This window comes from Mixophyes fleayi, chromosome 1, assembly GCF_038048845.1.
Source record: "Mixophyes fleayi isolate aMixFle1 chromosome 1, aMixFle1.hap1, whole genome shotgun sequence".
In the NCBI taxonomy this organism is placed as follows: domain Eukaryota; kingdom Metazoa; phylum Chordata; class Amphibia; order Anura; family Limnodynastidae; genus Mixophyes; species Mixophyes fleayi.
In genome coordinates this window covers 62,565,937-62,586,291 of record NC_134402.1, presented here as the reverse complement: position 1 = coordinate 62,586,291, position 20,355 = coordinate 62,565,937, and the positions used below count along the sequence as shown (strand labels likewise).

Below are 20,355 nucleotides of genomic sequence, written 5' to 3'. Positions count from 1 at the left end.
GTGCGGTATTTAAAATTGCCGGAAGCATCTTGCTGGCATGTAGAATCACACAGTAAGTGTAACGAATTCCCTTATATGCTGTCTGTGCAGGTGACACTATTGTACTGTTTTTTTTTTATTGTTTTTGTACATATAAAAAACATTACTAAGAACAATTGAACATTATTTTAAAAAGTGAACAGTCTCTCGTTTTAAATTACAATAAAATAATCACTAATTAAAAAATATATATTTTATTTATTTTGACTCCAAGGGCTCTTACATGAATATAACATACAAATCACACAACTTATTTCAAACGGATTTAAAGAGTTTTCTTAATTACAGTTTCTTTTTTTTAATGGTCATCCATAGCTTCTAACATTGTACTCACTAATGAATATAGCTCTGTTCATGGCATACACATAAAGAATATAAAATTAATATTAAACAACTATTTTATAAATCATAGTTTTCTTTACCAGTTGCTCAAGAATATTGACATATATGGGAGTAGTAGGATTTCAACCAGGGACTAGGATTAAGCATTATTTATTTTCTGGAAGGTGAAAGAATGAAAAGTAGTACAAAAAGAGAAAATACCTTCTAAAGTGCTCCACCCGAATGGAGACATTCATTTGGAACAGTTAACGTCTCATTATCTGCGTTCTTATATCATGTGACTAACCAAGTGCCAATAAGTAGAAATTACTACCATTTCTACAACACAATAATAAAAGAACAAGCTGCGGGTTTGAAAAAGTGGGGATGTTGCCTATAGCAACCAATCAGATTCTAGCTGTCATTTATTTAGTACATTCTACAAAATGACAGCTAGAATCTGATTGGTTGCTATAGGCAACATCCCCACTTTTTCAAACCCGCAGTTTAGTAACTCTAGCCCTAAGCCTTATTTTGGAGATATCAGTCAAATTCACCAGCACATGACTAATATCATTTTTCAAGCTTGACTTGGTGGTGGATACTCAAAGACTCAAGATGACAAACCGTGTTCTACCAGTTACTAGTATTGCACTGTTGTGTTTGCAAGGCTGGTTTCTCTTGTGCACTTCAAATCAAGCAACAATTATATTCTGGTGAGGAAATCAAGTACATCATCATCATCATTTATTTATATAGCGCCACTAATTCCGCAGCACTGTACAGAGAACTCACATCATTCCCTGTCCCATTGACGTTTACAGTCTAAATTCCCTAATACACACACAGACAGACTAGGGTCAATTTTGATAGCAGCCAATTAACCTATCAGTATGTTTTTGGATTGTGGGAGGAAACCGGAGCACCCGGAGGAAAAACACGCAAACAACATACAAACTCCACACAGATAAAACCATGGCCCGGAAATCGAACTCATGACCCTGTTGCTGTGAGGCAGAAGTGCTAACCACTTAGCCACTGTGCTGCCCCATAAATCCAGCATATTGAGTATGGCTTATTATTTTGTTTACATTACTATTATTATAATAGATTTGTAAGGCGCCACAGTGCTCCACAGTGCCATACAGTAGGGAAAACAGTACATACATAAAACAGGACATACAAGGTAGACAAAATAAATGCAGACATGAAAACAAAGGGTATGACAGACCCTGCTCATTAGAGAGCTTACATTCTAAGTGGAAGAGGGCACAGCTGAAACAAGAAGAGCGAGTGTGGCTTAGAGTTGAGATTGGGATAGTTGTGAGGGTGCATTAGTGTGAATAGTGTTAGGGATAAGGTCACCTCTAAAATAGAGATGGGTTTTCAAAGAGCTTCTAAAGATTTGAAGACTGTGGGAAAGTCTGATTGAGCGTGGTAGGGAATTCCATAAGTGGGGAGCAGCACGGGAGAAGTCTTGTAGGTAGGAGTGAGAGGTGGTTAACAGAGAGGAGACAAGGCGCAGGTCAGGTGTAGATCTAAGAGGGCGGGAGGGAGAGTATTTTGATATGAGATTTGAGATGTATGCAGGGGTGTTGTTGTTGAGGGCTTTGTAGGTAAGGGTGAGTAATTTGAATTTGATTCTGGAGGACACAGGGAGCCAGCTTAGGGATTTGCAAAGTGGTGCAGCAGATGTGGAGATGTGAGAGAGGAAGATCAGTCTTGCAGCAGCATTTAGGATGGATTGAAGTGTGGATATATGGGTGTCAGGAATTCCAGATTGCAGGAGGTTGCAATAGTCAAGACGGCAGATGATGAGAGAATGGATAAGAGTTTTGGTAGCATGTTGCGTAAGAAAAGGGCATATTCTGGCAATGGTTTTAAGGTGGAGTTGACATCACATAAAAATTAATTGTGTGCTTGTGTAGTACAATACAGTCTGTTGTGGCAGTATTGCATTAGAAACATATTAAACAATCTGCTTGCTTTTATGTTCAATGGCAGTCTAAGGAATTTTGGCTATGATGACATCTCCTACACAATATGTTAATCGATTGTGACAGTTTAAATATAAAACATTCTAGAAACATAGAGCCTGTACTTATTTATGTGCAAACCTATTTCAAAATAAAATTTATCTTGAATACTATTTATATACAAGTCCGGTTACAGCTTGTAGCACAATGCAGGAAGGATTTATAGAATTATCTGTGTACAAAGTATAAAGAGGTAGATAATATATAATAAATTGCAAAGGGAAAAGTTTGTTTAATGTATATCAAAATGGAAAATAAATCACTGCAATAATAAAGATTATATAGAATAGTGGAAAAGTATACCCAGTGTAGATATATTTGTTTAAATCCCATAGTATTCAAAAGGAGAAATTACTTTTAAAATGTTCCCCCTAAGATACAATGGTTAAGACATGTTCTTTCTAGAATACTTGCTGACACTGTACCCTCTCTATCATTTTCATAGTAATCCTATATCATTAGCTTTATTAGACATAGCAATATAGCAACAAATATAGTATATAATAGTATTTCTGGAACAAAGTGGCTTTCATAATATACAGGTAGCTTTCTTGCTAATAATTGACAGGAAAATGACAAGTCATTAGGAAAAGTAGACTTAAAAATGAAGCCAGTAACACTTGTAGCAGCATAGAATTTTGAAAAGTCAAAATTCTATTTAAAAACATGTTTACAGCTTTTATTAAATAAACTGTAATGTAGTATAAACAAATATAGTTATGCAGCATTTAGTTAGTATCAGAATTTATCACAACATTGAATTATAGTGTTTTCTGTATTAATAACGCTACCTTGTTGTAGCTATAAAGAACCTGAATAATAACAGGTACATGACAATAGTCAAGTGAGCGCTGCCCCTGGATATAGAGATTTGTCGGATGTAGAAAAAACCTGGTACTTCCTAAAGTGGCCTCACAAGGTTTTAGTTTTGTACATTGAGCGTCCCACGTGGAGATAGAAGACAGTAGATACTAGACTGCTATTCAGAAATGAAAGTTCAGAACTTGAAAGCTGTACATTATTGTCATTGTGTGAAATATGCTGTACCACACCCGCCACAGATATTTTATAGGATACAATACATGTTTGTTTCCAATTTCCATTACTACGCTTCCTACATATTTTGTTTTAAAAAAAAAAAAAATGACAACCCTAGAACGCAAGAACACTATCATATGCCAGTCGTTCTCTGTACCAATGCCAAACTCCTACAAGGAATGCATTCTTTTCTCTTGTGTCTGCGCTGTCAAGAATTGTCTACACCAAGTTTCCAGACCACATTTTTAGGATTACTTTAATAATGCCTACAGCTCCTCTGTTTGGCATGGATTAGTAATGATCACATGTACCTGTTAGAGGGAACACCTGACAACATCACCTGAACCTCTTAAGGGTACTACAGGAGCAGAGTTAAGAAATCATACTCTAAACGTGGCTTGGGCAGCCCTCCGAGGAAATGCTGTAGAGCTGCAATACCCCGTGACTGATAGGTGTAGATGTTATTCACAAACTACTTTAGAGGGACACTTCAGGTTGGTTGTGAAACGATCTGTTGAAGCACAGATACTTGCCATGTCCAACCCAGAGGATAATGCCATGGTTAAGGCGTGTATTTGTCCTGACATGTATAATTATACCCCACTTCAAATATGCACTGGACACAAAGTGACATTTATGAAATATGGGGTAAATTGAGTGTCATAAAAAGTGCTGTAATTCAAAGCAACTGGTAAAAATTTTGATTAGATTTTCTAAATTGCACTAAATGTGGAATAATCTGAAATGTCATTACTGACAAGTTTTCTAGATATTCACACAAAGATGTTACCTGGCTTGAGTGCTTCTCATCCATTTATAAAATGTAGCCATTAGTGGATAAGTATTACTATATGAGCATCCCTGAGTGGAGAGAAATAGGGGTACATTTATCAAGCTGCGGGTTTGAAAAAGTGGAGATGTTGCCTATAGCAACCAATCAGGTTCTAGTTATCATTTATTTAGTACATTCTACAACATGACAGCTAGAATCTGATTGGTTGCTATAGGCAACATCTATAGCAACCACTTTTTCAAACCCGCAGCTTGATAAATTTGCCCCTAAGTGATTGTTTACTCTAATAGCAAGTCTAATTGTTATTTTGTACAAGACCACTAATGTTTACATGGGCAATAATTATTCTTCACTAACTGCTGTTGATGCTTGAGAAAAAGTATGATATAAAAATAGTATTAAACAATTTCTATAACATGTAGTACACATTCAGTGTACATATAATAAAATCATTGTTGATTTTACAAACCAGATTTATGTACAGTAGGTTTCACAACATTTTACCATAAACTAATTCAGCTCCAGCTGCCCTGACGTGCTGGCAGCAAAAACTAATATAACCACCTGCAAAGTGGAAGTTCCCTCTGCTTCTGTAGCAGTCTAGGATCAACGCACAAGCTGTGTCTTAGCTGTAACTTCTCTGCCCCTATCAAAGAACATGTTTATAACGTCCATATATCATGGCAACGCCTGATGTACTTCAAAGTTGTGCATGGTTGTTTTCATTTTCTTTTCATAGTAAGTGCTACTATATGCTGTACATACATGTTCACTTGCTGGAGCCCATTTAAATAGATATTTTTTTTACACAATACAGTCAATGGAGGAGGAACTATACCCAACCTAGAGGCTGACAGTCCCAACCTAATACATAAAGTAGTAAAAATTTAACTAAAACTGGAGAACCTTTTTCATTTTGTTTTGCAAAGTCTTAGTTCTCATATAAAGTATGTAAATACTTCACTTATAATAAGTCATTTTCTGCCTTTATGCAGAATGTTCGTACATTTCACATCTTGAGGTATGGAGAATTGTGGCACATTACCCTGTGTAGTAAGGTAGCAACGTAGATGCGGTGAGAGTCTTCCAGCTAGTACTCAGTGCTATTGGTTTGCTCCGCTTAAGATAATATTATCATCCTCAAATGCTAACAAAGCATGTTCAGCATTCCCAAGCAAGCTGTGCTGGTCTTCTGGTCCATTTGGGAACATTGTTCTTTCTTTCCGGATGCCAGAGGTGATTTGGCTCCAGGTGATGTTGGTGTTCTTAAAAGCATGCAAAAGGAATATGCCGGTAATAATGGTGAAGAAGCCACTCAGCGTCCCAATCATGTCCCTGACATCCATGTTGTTCCATTCCTTGAACAAGATCACAGAACAGGTCACCACCATAGTGGTGAAGAAGACGTAATATATAGGAGTTACGATGGACGTGTTGAACACATCCAAGGCTTTGTTGAGGTAATTGATCTGTGTACTGACAGATACAATTAAGATAGCCAACAAGATGAACAAAAGTGGGTCTCTGTAAACAGGCTTCCTCTCTATAAACTCATGGATGGCAATGCCCAGGCCTTTGACACTTGACACGGAGAACGCACCAATCACGGAACAAATGGCGATATACACTAGAACGTTTGTTTGACCGGTTTTTGGAGCAACCACAAAAATAAGGACCAGGGACATCACAACTGCCACTGTAGCAAATGTAATGAAACCTATTGGTAAAAATAAATGCAAGACAAAAATAAAAAAAATGCATAAATTAGAACAAAACTGCATACAATGTCAGGTGCAATAAAAAAAACCTTTGTATTAATAATATTAGGGAATCTTAAAAAATGTCTTTGTTCATTTAAGTAAGCAAATAGTTATTTAAACTCCATACTCTAATTGGCTATATTATTCTATGATGTATATAAACCCAGATATAGAGACAGAAGTACTGTAACCTTGTCACAATGGTACAATGGCATAGCAGTTTTGTGTCATTATGACTTGGGTTACAAGTTACAGCAATATTTATTATAATTCCTTATACTTATTTAGGCAGATTTATGTATTAGGGAGATACGGGGCAGAAAAATCCGTTTGAAAGTTAAAAAGTTAATGGACACATAAGGGGTCTTCATGTATATTTCGCTCATCTGTAAATTTGCACTTTTTTCTCTAAAGACCCACCTGGATCTCTTAGTTTCATCTCCATATCATGCAGAGAAGTGACCTCCTCCTCGCACGGAGCGTGTATCACCATCATAGTGGAGCCCAGGATACACAGGAGACATCCCACCTTCCCGTGAATGTTCAGCTTCTCATTCAGGAAATGTGAGGACAGCACCGCACTGATGGAATACAGGAGACACGGATCATTCACTAGAATACCTGAATGATTGAGCTGTGTAGATCTGACCATTATATTTGAATATAACACAAACAAATAATATTAACTGGTACTGAACAAATGAGAGACAATCATAGATTACCAGTAAAGGAAAACAGAAATAGATTTTTTTTCCGTAAAGACATATCTTTAAAATCTTTTTTTTTTTTTTTTAAATGGTCACACCTATGAAGATCAGGATTATTGTCTTAGTGCTGAATATTATGTCTGAATGAGGATTAGAGTGTCATGACCAGCAGCACTAGAGGAGCCACCTTGTGCTTAATATTCCAACAAGTTATTATTATTATTATTATTATTATTATCATTTATTTGTTAGGCGCCACAAGATTTCCGCAGCGCTGTACACAGCACAAACAGTAGACTATACAGGGTGAAACAGTACAGAACAATAAACACAAAGTACCAATTATTCAGAAACTCCAGGCAGGCTAATGCAGTACAGATGGAGCAGAAGAACAGATGTGGAGACAGGAGGGACGAGGGCCCTGCTCATATGAACTTACATCCTAAGGGAGGGTAAACAAAATCAGGCACAAAAGGGAGCCAGTGAAGCATGGGGGAGAGAAGAGAGGGGCCGGGGGAGAGAGTGCATTTTTATATAGAGTATATTTTACTCCCAGTAGTTACATAAGTTGGGATGTTGTAAAAATTCCCACTGTCCCAAGCGCAATGCTCCCTCTGGTACCTTTTGGCATATGATTTAGGTATATCCTGTAGTGCAAACCATCTGGAGCACGGTGGGGCGATGTATTTCATCAACACTAGAAGTTACCCCTGCTTTGTGTCCATGAGTTTGTCTCTTTGGTCTCACATTAGAGAAATACTTTATTAAGATAGTGTTTAAATATATACTCAGTTTAACCTCTCAGGTGATCATAGCACAGTGATGGATGGCGCCTCTCAGGTGATCATAGCACAGTGATGAATGGCGCCTGAGCCTCCCCGTGTTCCAAACCGGATTGCTCAGGTGAATGACGTTTGGAAACATGAAAGATTCATGTACGAGAGTAGAGACACTCTCTGCAAAGATCACAAGATTTGGCATCCATGGTGTAAATCACAATTTGTTAACCATCAAGACAATTAGCAGGTGGGGAGGGTGAGATTGGAGCCAGTTATGATGACCCCTTCAATTATTCCTCACACTGTTCTTGTAGGGTGTGCCAGCCCTGCCCAGTACTATAATGCTGATATGTAGCCTTTCTGTGGTGTCACTCTGCTGATTACTATTAAGTTACAAATCTGTTGAGTTTTTTTATATATATATATATATATATATATATATATATATATATATATAATATATATATTATATATATATATGTAATTTTACCTTTTCAAAGCAAGTGACTTTTGCCTGCTGATAGCTTTTATGTTATGTCCTGTTGCATAAGAATGTTCTCACGGCCAGATTATGTCTTAGTCAGATGAGCTATGATTAGTTGGTTAAATTCAAAATGTACCTGTTATATGCTTCTGAAATCAATAAAAATACTTAATCGAGAAAAAATAAAAAGGAATGTGCTCTGTCGCAAGACACCACTCCACTCAGAAACCATTGCATGCATTATCCTAAGGGCCTGTGTGATCGGAGAGGAACATTACCCCTTCTCTTCAATCTATCACCACCACATTGTATAACCCCTAGAACCTCAGCCACTGTCTCATTATTCAATAAATGTCAGGGCCGTGGTTTAAGCTTAACCAGCGCAAAAAGGAGAGAATGAGAGCTGTGGCCGGCTGAGCATAAAGTTGAGGAGAGGGCTGATGATACATAAAGCAGAAACGGCCTGGGAGACACAGATGAACGCTCAGACGGCCGCCTGTTGCCCATCACTGTTCTAGCCTCTGTCTGTACTTTTTTTAGTAATATCTTTATATCCTCAGCCTTGTAGCAACATAATTGTTTATTTCCCGCTGCCCTGGGTTACGACACCAATCTACTGTGCTCTATGCAATGGATATAATGCTATCATGGCAACAGCTGTGTGCCATATCCAGTGCAATGAAAACAAACAAATCCACCTAAACATACATGGCTGAAAAGCACAGAGGGAAGCCAGAAATAAAATGGAATATGTTTAGGTAACTACAGTTGTCCGGCATGCTCAGTTATAGCCCTTTGCTGAAGCTGGTCTGTTTAATGCTGAGAGTGCAAGTGTCTATATCTTGCAAGTTGCAACCCATACATGGAAAGTACTGAGACACAAAACATGTATTTGGCTGTTGTTGATGGATGAGGCATAGACAGGTTATGACACTTTATTTTTTTAACAGAGCTGTTATGAAAAGTCATGGTTGGACTGAACAGTGTATTTTACTGTCATACTTTACATATGAAAATTTCAGTTTAGTTCTCTAGACAAGTGTGAATTGTCAAACACCAAAATGTGGAAGACAAAAGATCTATAACTACTATGTAATATATACACACGGAATTGTTCATGTATCGGGGAAGGTATAGTTTTAATCAGGGCCGGATTAACCCGAGGTCTAACTGGGCTACAGCCCAGGGGCCTCGGGCATCCAGGGGGCCCTTGACAGTGCTCAGCTGCATTATTGATCGGTGCAGGGGCGCCCCCGGCCCGATCAATGCTGCTGAGCACTGTTACTGTAGTCTTTCTGCGGTGCTCAGTAGTCTCCTTACTGAGGAGATCTCGTGAGTCTGACTCTCACAAGATCTCCTCAGTAAGGAGCTTACAGCGCGCCGCGGAAGGACTACAGTGACAGGAGACTTGGGGCGGGGGGTGGCGGGCGGATCACGGGGGGGGATAGCTGTGGCCTCCATTCCTTTAATCCGGCACTGGTTGTAATGGAGATCTAACAACCCAGTATGGACCTGTTAAGGAACCATGCATTTCCAGCTAGGAGAATGTAGTGTTTATAACAGTAATTCAGCAGAGAACAACCTTCTCTTAAGGTAAACGCAGGGTGTTCACCTGAAATCAGAGCGAGAGGGAAATGCGGTCTGCTCCGCATGGGTGGAAACTGCTCTGCTGAATTGTGTGGTTACTGTCCCAGACCTGCACACTTTCAAAAGCTGGTGGAAGATCTGGCCACCCAGAAGTCACACTGAAATATTAGATTTATTTTTATAGCTTGTAATACTTGTTTAATTACATTAAAATGACTGATAATATATTATTACAGATTGGTGTCTCTTTCTTTGATTAAATGTATTGTTTTAACTTATTGCTGAGGTTAAGTGTAATGTGCGGCTCTTTAGATGGTTATAGGGCTGTCCAAGTGGTCCCTGTAGTGTATCAGGCTACCTATCACTGGACTGGAAAGAACACACAGACAGACACAAACTACGGTTGGTTTTGTCAGCGGCCAATTAAACTACTAGTAGGTGTTTGGAGTGTAGGAGGAAAACGGAGCAGCCAGACAAAACTCACGCACACACAGGAAGAACATACAAACTCCAGACACATAAGGCCCTGGTTATATGCCTGTCAGTAGCCGTATCAACGGACTAAATTCTGGAGCACACACACACACTGATGATGATGATGACAGTCACTGCCACTAGCTAACTGCTTCTGATTGGCTGATTGCAAACTCTGGAGCGAATAGATGCTTTCTTCATTTATCGTGCATATATATGATTCATTAATTAATATTACATCTGCTCTATTACAGAAGGGTGTTTATTTACAGTGAATGAGTTTTACGCTATCAAAACTAATGACCTGGTTGAGTGTAAGTGTATCTTGGTGTAAGTACGCCTGACAGAAACCAGGTGCGTACGCTACTGGTGCCCAGCTGAACCCATCTTGATACCTACGCTTCAGCCTATGGGTCAAAAATGCGCTTTTGTACATGCATCTTTCTAGGACTTATTACCCCAACCTCAGCACCATGGTGTTTAAAATATTTCACGCAGGCATGCACAAGACAATATATTAATGTTATCTGAAGGCGCTATCCTTCCATTAAGTCTATATTTCAGGTAGCTCAGTATTCAGCTTGGATAGACATTCATGTCCAATACCATATTTTCTTGCTGTTCCGCACAACAGGTCCTGTTACTGGCATGAAAATTTCCGCTTAAATAGAAAGTGTGTAATAACTGTAACATACCAATATACTGCATACTAATACAGGTTAATGACAGCGATTAAGGCCACACTTACCAGATGAGGACGCTCAGTGCACCAAGAGGCGTCACCAGAGTAGCAGGAGCAAATGCATATGCAGCAAAGTTGGCGGCTTCTCCTGCTCCCACTAAAAAGGAGTAAAAATATATATATCAATCTTAGGTTACAGAATAAAAGAATGATCCATTTGTTGATCAGCAAAGGACAAATTACTCCATAATTATTATTATTATCATGGATTTGTAAGGCGCCACAGTGCTCCGCAGTGTCGTACATAAAACATAGACATACATAAAACAAAGACATACAAGGCAGACAAAATAAATTCAGACATGAAAACAATGGTATGGAGGACCCTGCTCATTAGAGAGCTTACATTCTAAAGGGAAGAGGGCACAGCTGAAACAAGAGGAGTGAGTGTGGTTAAGAGTGGAGATTGGGACAGTTGTGAGGGTGTATTAGTGTGAATAGTATCATCAGGGATAAGGTAAGCTTTACAAAAGAGATGGGATTTTAGAGAACGTCTAAAGATTTGAAGGCTGTGGAAAAGCCTGATTGGACATGGTAGGGAAGTGGGGAGCAGCACGGGAGAAGTCTTGTAGGCGCGAGTGAGAGATGGTTACCAGAGGCGAGACATAATTCCTTTGTGACTGGGCTGTGGAATCGCTGTTATAATTTTATTACATTCCACCACTCCAAATCTCACGGCAATCACCCTTTGTAACACAAACTGACATATTTTGATTTACTAACTTTGGACTTCCCCGCTACAATGATGCCTTCTCTAAGAACTGAAAATACGTGCCCTTGTAAAAAATTTATTTGTTTACAAAACCTGTTTTAAGCATGAACAGTTGAATCATTTTACATTTCTATTACCACTATACCATACTTACCTACTTTCTTCAGCTCTCTTCCGGGAGCCAGCCAGTGGAGGGGGGCGTGAGGGGGCGGGGCGGCCAAAATAGCGTCATTTTGGCCCCGCCCCCTGTGACATCATGACGCAAATTGCGTCATTTGACAGCGGGGGGCGGGGCTAAACGGCGCGATTCATCGGGAATCGCGGCGTTTGGGATCTAATTCTGCCCACTTCACTAGGAAATGGGCACTTCCTAGTGAAGTGGGCAGAATTCGGGAGATTGCCACACTCGCCCGGGAGTCCGGGAGACCCTCGCAAAATGCGGGAGTCTCCCGGACATTCCGGGAGAGTTGGCAAGTATGCACTATACACAGAGGGGAAATCGCAGTCCCAGTTGCTGCATCCCTTCAAAATGCTCACTTTCTAGGATAGTCCGACATAATTTCTCCTAGTTGGATCGTGTCCGATATACACCCCCCCCTCTTAAATTTTTAGCAATTTCCAACTGCCAAGCACTGAACGGGGCTCATGTTTTTCCTATTTATGAAGACATCAGCTTTATAGTTACCCTCAATATAATTTTGTAAAAAAAACAACCATGTCCATGAATGTAATTCACGTGTGGCCAGTCACATGATGTTCTTGAAAAACTCTGGGATAAACAAGTCCATGAGTGTGCAACTCTCCTATGTTATATTTATCTAGAACTGTATATTATAAAAATGAAAGAAATTCTGGGGGTATATTTACTAAACTGAACGTTTGAAAAAGTGGAGATGTTGCCTATAGCAACCAATCAGATTCTAGGTATCATTTATTTAGTACATTCTACAAAATGAAAGCTAGAATCTGATTGGTTGCTATAGACAACATCTTCACTTTTTCAAACCAGCAGTTTAGTAAATATACCCCTAGTGTCTTATAATCTGTAAAAATAATAATCTGAATATATTTAAACACTGTGGGTGTTTTTAATATGGCCAAAGACAGAACTGTAGAGCACAAGGAGACTAATCAGCCTAAAACTATTGTGGTTACTAAAATAAATCCAATTTTTAAACCCAACAAAAGAATTTACTGGCATTATTTACAAATCATGGTTAATTAGGAAATTCTGAAGTCTGAAGCCCAGGACAGAAGCCATTCTGTTGTCTGACCTTACTAAATCCCTTGTCTAATGCATGAGATGTTCTAAATATTAGGGTTGCATGAATTAATCTATAATTCCACCACCACCTTGAATGAATAGGTGCATCTACATATGTCAACACTCCACTAGGTGTGTCTTATTCAGCTGGCACAGAAAACACATCGGTAAATCACTAATGTAACTATTAACTAAAGCAGTGGATTAGTAGTTAGACTTACTTGACAGTAGTCCAACCCACCAGAGCCATTCCTTAAGGTACGAGAATCCGCCCTGTCCTGTAAAACAACATTTTTCATATTAGACAGAAACATAATTAAAATAATAATTCCTAAGAGATTCCTTACAGTTTGATAGAGCCAATATTAAATATACAGAAAATACTCAATTAGAAGGTGACCTTTCCTGAATAAAACCAGTTACAGAATTGCCAACACACAGTGATGCCTCACTTATGGCAGAGTATGTATGTATACACTATCAAATAAAAGGTGTGTTATACACATATCTACTATGCATAATGCTCATGGAGGGAGGCCAGCACAGGAGACCAATCAATTCAATGAACGAAGCCCTGCTCAGCACAACAAGAGCCATACTTCCTAACGGCCCCGATTTAGGCGGGACAGTCCTGATTTGAGAGCTCTGTCCCATCCTCGGACATCTTTGTCCCGCGGTGGTAAGGTTGGGAGGCATTCCCGTTCACTACTGCTCTGCATTGTCGGGGTGTTTTGAAGTGGGCACTTGGCGGACTAGCGCTCAGAAGCATTTGATTCGCCCATGGGGAGATGTGGCCACGCAAAGTGACACCTCACTCTTGACTGCATCAAGGTGACATTGCCTGATTCTTTAACTTGAGAGGTATGCAAAAGGTTGTGAAAAGCAAACCAAAAAGTATATTACATGCATTTTAAAGTGTTCACCAGAACGCTGCTGTAAGTAAGCGATATTAACCACTATTGCTACTTGCCGCTCATAAGCTGTCCAGATGCAGAAGCTGAACACCATGGTGAAATAATAAAACATTGAAAAGCGCTGGTTTGTGTTTAGCAAACACCAAAACATTTTACAATGGAAAATAAATGACAATAATAAACTAATCATACTTAAAGCTTTAAAGATACAAAATACTTCAATCAACATCAATATAAAGTATACACAATATAGGGCAAGAACCACTGGAAGCTATTTCAACACATCCCACACAGAATAATCAAAATGGACAACTTCCATTAAAATCCATCACTGCCAGCCCCTCAAGGACAGGACCCTCTGTCACTTTACACCCCCGTTGGTAAGAAGATAACCAACACATTACACAGTAACAGAATGGTGTACACCTCTCCCACAAGAGCAACACAAAAAAAAATCACATATTAGTACCACTGATCAATAAGCTTAATCAGTTACAAATTTTAAAACATGTACACATCATTTAATGTGACACATTTTAAGGTTGTTCCAAATGGGTTCAATGTATTAGCTTTAAAAATCAAAGTCTATAGGCAGCTGTTTAGATCTTATTGTTTTATATCAACAAAGTGGCATCCACAGAAAAGACACGATTCTGCTTGTCACCAATCCATGAGCCTACTCAGCACCAACCAGCTGCCACTGGACTGTATTTCCATGTGTCTTGTGGGAATCTGCTTGCAGTGGTTATGAGACAAGAGCAGAACAGCAAACATTACAGTTCATATTTTAAAAAGACAACTTACCAGAAAGACATATGTTAATGCATTACATGGTTTCATATAAAACTGCTACACAACAGTTTATAACACCAAAGAATAACAAGGGCTGCAGACTGTACATTAGTTAAAATGTATTTAAACTATATAAAGAATAGAAAATGTGCATAGTTTGCTTAAACAGTGTTTACTTAGCTCGGCTGAGACATAAATGTTGTGTCAAGTCTTCTTGTAACAAGGGACCTTTGAGGGCCTGTATCTCCACAAGACACAAGTGAAGATTCAAGTGATCGTTCCTCCTAGATTTCTTCATAAATGGAAATACTGAAGCAACTTATAGCCTGTCACCAGGAAGGCAAGATCGCGGATACACCTAATAATTATGTAGTATACAATGATTTTAGCGACATCACTGTCGCACTTTGATAGCACCAATACAGACCTCCAGGCTGGCCTGATAGCCTGTAGGCTGATTGCCATCCTCCAATGGTTCAACAGATAACCAAAAAAAAACTTAAATGGCGCACAATATCCAGAAATATATCTATAAACGATATCAAAAGGTGCAGCGGCTGAGCAGCTAAAGATAGGAGACTGCAATCCTCCATGTATAAACCAATTACCTAGGAAAAAATAATTAATGCAGCACTAATAACCAAAACTGCACTAATCGTAATAACCAATTATTAATAAGCTGTTAACAAATTCTCTCACAAAACAACAGTAGAAATGTCAGCATTTTAATACATATCAAAACCATATAAATCACATGTCACCTTTATAATGACAAAATATACAATAAAAATAATAAATGATGAATCCTACATACATCAAAGGAACAAACAATAACAAACCACTGTTTAGAGATGTTGTTATAATGTTCTATCGTTGTAGGAAAAGTTCGAGAAATTTCCAAATCCTAATCCTAATCCTAGTCATTAACTCTATAGTACAGAGATCCGGGGGCAAATGTATCATACTCCGGTTTCTTCAAGTCGCCGGAAATCGGCGAGATGACAGCTAAAATTTAAAGTGGCGCTGCCTTGTAAAGGTAAGTTTCCCTTTACAAGGCAGCGCCGATTTAAATTTTAGCTGTCATCTCGCCGATTTAGAGCGACTTGAAGAAACCGGAGCATGATACATTTACCCTCCGATCTACTGGTGTTATAGGTGAATAATAAAATGGAGAGATGTCAGCTCAAACAAGTAAATATCTTTAGTTCCCTTGTGAGACAGTGTCTTGAGAAGTGTAAATTTATAGCTGATACACTATAACAAATCCTGTGTATCCATTCTCTGATAAGTGAATGAGCTACTGCTGCTCTAACGATGTAGTGACTGAAACAAAGTCTGCTGTCGCAGATGTCCATACAGTTAGTGTGTCCCTTCAAATTCCCAAAGGTAATAACAAACTATACCTCCAACAGGTATATTGCTTTAGCTGAACGGAAAGAACTTTGACCACTACAAACTATATTACGAAACCATTATTACGTGGCCAGGGAAGAAGACGTCTAAAGTCTGCTTTAATGATTTCATAAATATATCATACTTGCCTACTCTCCCAGAATTTTCAGGAGGCTCATGAATTTTGGGGAGTCCTCCCGTAAAAGTAGGCATCCTCTCGGGTCGTGGTGGAGGCGGGGCTTAATCAAGACCCCCCCCCTCCCGCTAGGCAAAGGCGTGAATATTTCATAGCAGGGGGCGGGGCCATGGTGACGCAATAGCGCCCCCTCATGCACTTGTCACATGACCTTACCTCAAGTATGAAATATATATAGAGAGATTATATTGCACTGTTTAGCGTCCAGTCTAGATTTACTATTCCTAATTTTTTGTTTGATGTTTTTTTATTGACTTTTCACTTTAATAGCAATTACACAAACAATAAAAAGGAGTGACCTTTCATTGCTGTTTGGCTACATTCCTTCTACCTCAGACACATGATTGATTTGCTGTTAAATATATCTTTATTATCTCTCCTGTAAAATGTGGCACACTGTTCTCTTGAGGGATTGATTAAGCAATTTGGACCTGATTCATCAAGGCACGTAACTACCTATTTTGTGCATATCACATGCAAAATCACTCTGCAAACGTCCAGAAACGGGATATACGCAGCAATGTTCCCTGCAGCTACAGACGCACAGGACCCTCACTACAGCCTACATTTTCTTTTCGATTTCTGGGAGTGAACGGGGCGGGGATGGGGCAATTGCCCGTTGTCAATGTACAGTAGGGGCAAAACTACAGCGCAGGCAGCCACGTCCGAATCAAGCTCTGGGCACAGGGCTGGTCTAAGTCCTGAGTACTAGTGATGACAGTGGGGGCCTCTAAGTGAGTGGGGGTCCTTGGAGGGGGGTTGGGTGATCCACCATTGCTAGGCCTGTCGGGGCCGTCCTACCAGGATTATAGGTCCCCAGGTAAAGCAGTGCACTAGGGCCCTACCTAAACAACCACTCACAGGAATAAAAATGTAAATTACCGGTAAACTTAATCTTATATTTATTGATACCTCCAGCAAAATCAGTGTTTAAACTTTAATAGATCTATTTATTATTCAGTATTTGTTTCGGGGAATAGACACAAGTATAAGTATCGTCCAAATGTATCAACAGAGTAACGCAGCAGAGCATAGATATCTGCAGCTTTGCATTTTTAAACAAAATCCATACCGCAAAGTAACAAGTAATAAAGATGCATTTACACATACAGTAATGTACAGCGGCTCAGGTTGGCGTACACACATATGGTACACATACGGTAATGTACGTCAGCTCAGGCTGGTGTACACACATACGGTAATGTACGCCAACTCAGGCTGGTGTACACACATACGGTAATGTACGTCAGCTCAGGCTGGTGTACACACATACGGTACACATATGGTAATGTACGCCAGCTCAGGCTGGTGTACACACATACGGTAATGTACGCCAGCTCAGGCTGGTGTACACACATACGGTAATGTACGTCAGCTCAGGCTGGTGTACACACATATGGTACACATACGGTAATGTACGTCAGCTCAGGCTGGTGTACACACATACGGTAATGTATGCCAGCTCAGGCTGGTGTACACACATATGGTACACATACGGTAATGTACGTCAGCTCAGGCTGGTGTACACACATACGGTAAGTACGCCAGCTCAGGCTGGTGTACACACATACGGTACACATATGGTAATGTACGCCAGCTCAGGCTGGTGTACACACATACGGTAAGTACACCAGCTCAGGCTGGTGTACACACATACGGTACACATATGGTAATGTACGCCAGCTCAGGCTGGTGTACACACATACGGTACACATATGGTAATGTACGCCAGCTCAGGCTGGTGTACACACATACGGTACACATATGGTAATGTACGCCAGCTCAGGCTGGTGTACACACATACGGTAATGTACGCCAGCTCAGGCTGGTGTACACACATACGGTACACATACGGTAATGTACGTCAGCTCAGGCTGGTGTACACACATACGGTAATGTACGACAGCTCAGGCTGGTGTACACACATACGGTACACATATGGTAAGTACGCCAGCTCAGGCTGGTGTACACACATACGGTACACATATGGTAATGTACGCCAGCTCAGGCTGGTGTACACACATACGGTAATGTACGCCAGCTCAGGCTGGTGTACACACATACGGTAATGTACGCCAGCTCAGGCTGGTGTACACACATACGGTAATGTACGCCAGCTCAGGCTGGTGTACACACATACGGTAATGTACGCCAGCTCAGGCTGGTGTACACACATGCGGTAATGTACGTCAGCTCAGGCTGGTGTACACACATACGGTAATGTACGTCAGCTCAGGCTGGTGTACACACATACGGTAATGTACGTCAGCTCAGGCTGGTGTACACACATACGGTAATGTACGTCAGCTCAGGCTGGTGTACACACATACGGTAATGTACGTCAGCTCAGGCTGGTGTACACACATACGGTAATGTACGTCAGCTCAGGCTGGTGTACACACATACGGTACACATATGGTAATGTACGACAGCTCAGGCTGGTGTACACACATACGGTAATGTACGTCAGCTCAGGCTGGTGTACACACATACGGTAATGTACGTCAGCTCAGGCTGGTGTACACACATACGGTAATGTACGTCAGCTCAGGCTGGTGTACACACATACGGTAATGTACGACAGCTCAGGCTGGTGTACACACATACGGTACACATATGGTAATGTACGACAGCTCAGGCTGGTGTACACACATACGGTACACATATGGTAATGTACGCCAGCTCAGGATCATCAGAGTGATAAATGCAAATTTATTTAAACACTTTTAAAATCTTGGGTTTAAATTAGCATATGGTGTGCCTGGCTATAAACCACAGTTCATACATCTCATATAATCATTATTTTGGTCACAGTTAAAATAATTTACTGTTTTTCTAGTCTTATTTCTGAAATTCCACTATCTTACAGACATTGTAGACAAGAAATGTAAGAAATTTAAGAAAAAAAATGAGAAATAGTAAAGCAAATGGAACCTGAATTGTGAGAGATGATATTTCTGGTTTAATATCTGCTTTTTATTGTTAGTTACATTAGAGCAAAGTGTTCATCTCTAAAATGACAATCAATTTTGTCAGTTTATATATAAATATTCAAAATAAATACAGTGAATAATTCAGCCCATTATCCACTTGGTAACAGATAATATATAATCTAAAAAAAATATACTACGAAAACATTGAGGACCTATAGGGGGAATCTTCTCTTGTTTGCCCAGTTTCAATCAATCTTACATATTTTCATACATTTTCAGACACTGGCGACACTCTGGTACTATATATACACCAGTCAGCCACAATATTAGAAACCACTGACAAGTGAAGTAAATAACATTGATTATCTTGCTACAATGGCACCTGTTGAGGGGTGGGATATATTAGGCAGAAAGTGAACAATCAGTTCTTGAAGTTGATGTGTTGGAAGCAGGAAAAATGGACAAGCGTAAGTATCTGAGCGACTTTGACAAGGGCCAAATTGTGATGGCTAGATGATTGGGTCAGAACATCTCCAAAACAACAGGTCTTGTGTGGTGTTCCCGGTATGCAGTGATTAGTATCTACGAAAAGTGGTCCAAGGAAGGACAACTGGTGAACCGGTGACAGGATCATGAGCGGCCAAGGCTCATTGATGTGCGCTGGGAGCAAACGCTAACCTATCTGGTCCAATCCCACAGAAGAGCTACTCTAGCACAAATATATATACACATATATATATATATATATATGTGTGTGTCATATATTTTAGTCATACATTTGATCTAGTACTAATAAAGTGCCTTCAATATCAGAACTTCCTTTTCTTTCCACAGCATCATTGCATAATACATAATACACGCTGTAACTAATTGCTGAAACCCTCTGCTTATCTTATCATGAACAAACATGTGTCACTTTCCTTACCTGCTCTGGTGATTCCTTTCTCAGCCAATCGTAAAAGTCCTTTTTTCTTCATGATAAAACTTGACCCAATAAAAAGACTGGAACTAATTGCCAGCATTAAACCAATATATAGGTTGTATTTGTTTCTGAACGACGTTGCCGTGCTCAGGTTAGTTTCATTGGTGGACGGACTCATGTTGTGTAAAGTAATGAATGGCAATGTGTCCTGTGACGTGTTCATTATCTGACACCATATCTGAGAAACGCTGTGAGAGCACATCAGCGATAAGACAGCACCTACAACCAGAGACAAAAGAAAACACATGATAAATTAGGGTTGATGAGCTTAAGTTTGCTTCATTTTATAATCTGTTTGATATATGCGGAGATGCTTGAAAAAACATTCAGACAGAGCATAGTTTAAAAACTCACTGAGGTTTTTTCTGGCAACACTGGAAGTGCTTAGAGGAACACATGTATCTGGGTTT

The 20,355-nt window shown here is 39.7% G+C and overlaps 1 protein-coding gene across 1 annotated transcript in view; it reads right to left on the bottom strand.

The window, feature by feature from the left end:
* Positions 1 to 217: 217 nt before the first annotated feature.
* NIPAL1 (NIPA like domain containing 1) overlaps positions 218 to 20,355 on the bottom strand; it is a 29,955-nt gene continuing 9,817 nt past the window's right edge. The window contains exons 2-6 of the mRNA XM_075195334.1: positions 19,889 to 20,164; positions 12,958 to 13,014; positions 10,767 to 10,857; positions 6,408 to 6,568; positions 218 to 5,944 (exon numbers count right to left, since the gene is read on the bottom strand). Of these exons, the coding sequence (XP_075051435.1) occupies positions 5,331 to 5,944; positions 6,408 to 6,568; positions 10,767 to 10,857; positions 12,958 to 13,014; positions 19,889 to 20,164 (1,199 nt within the window). The 3' untranslated portion in view covers positions 218 to 5,330. The remainder of the gene's footprint in view (positions 5,945 to 6,407; positions 6,569 to 10,766; positions 10,858 to 12,957; positions 13,015 to 19,888; positions 20,165 to 20,355) is intronic.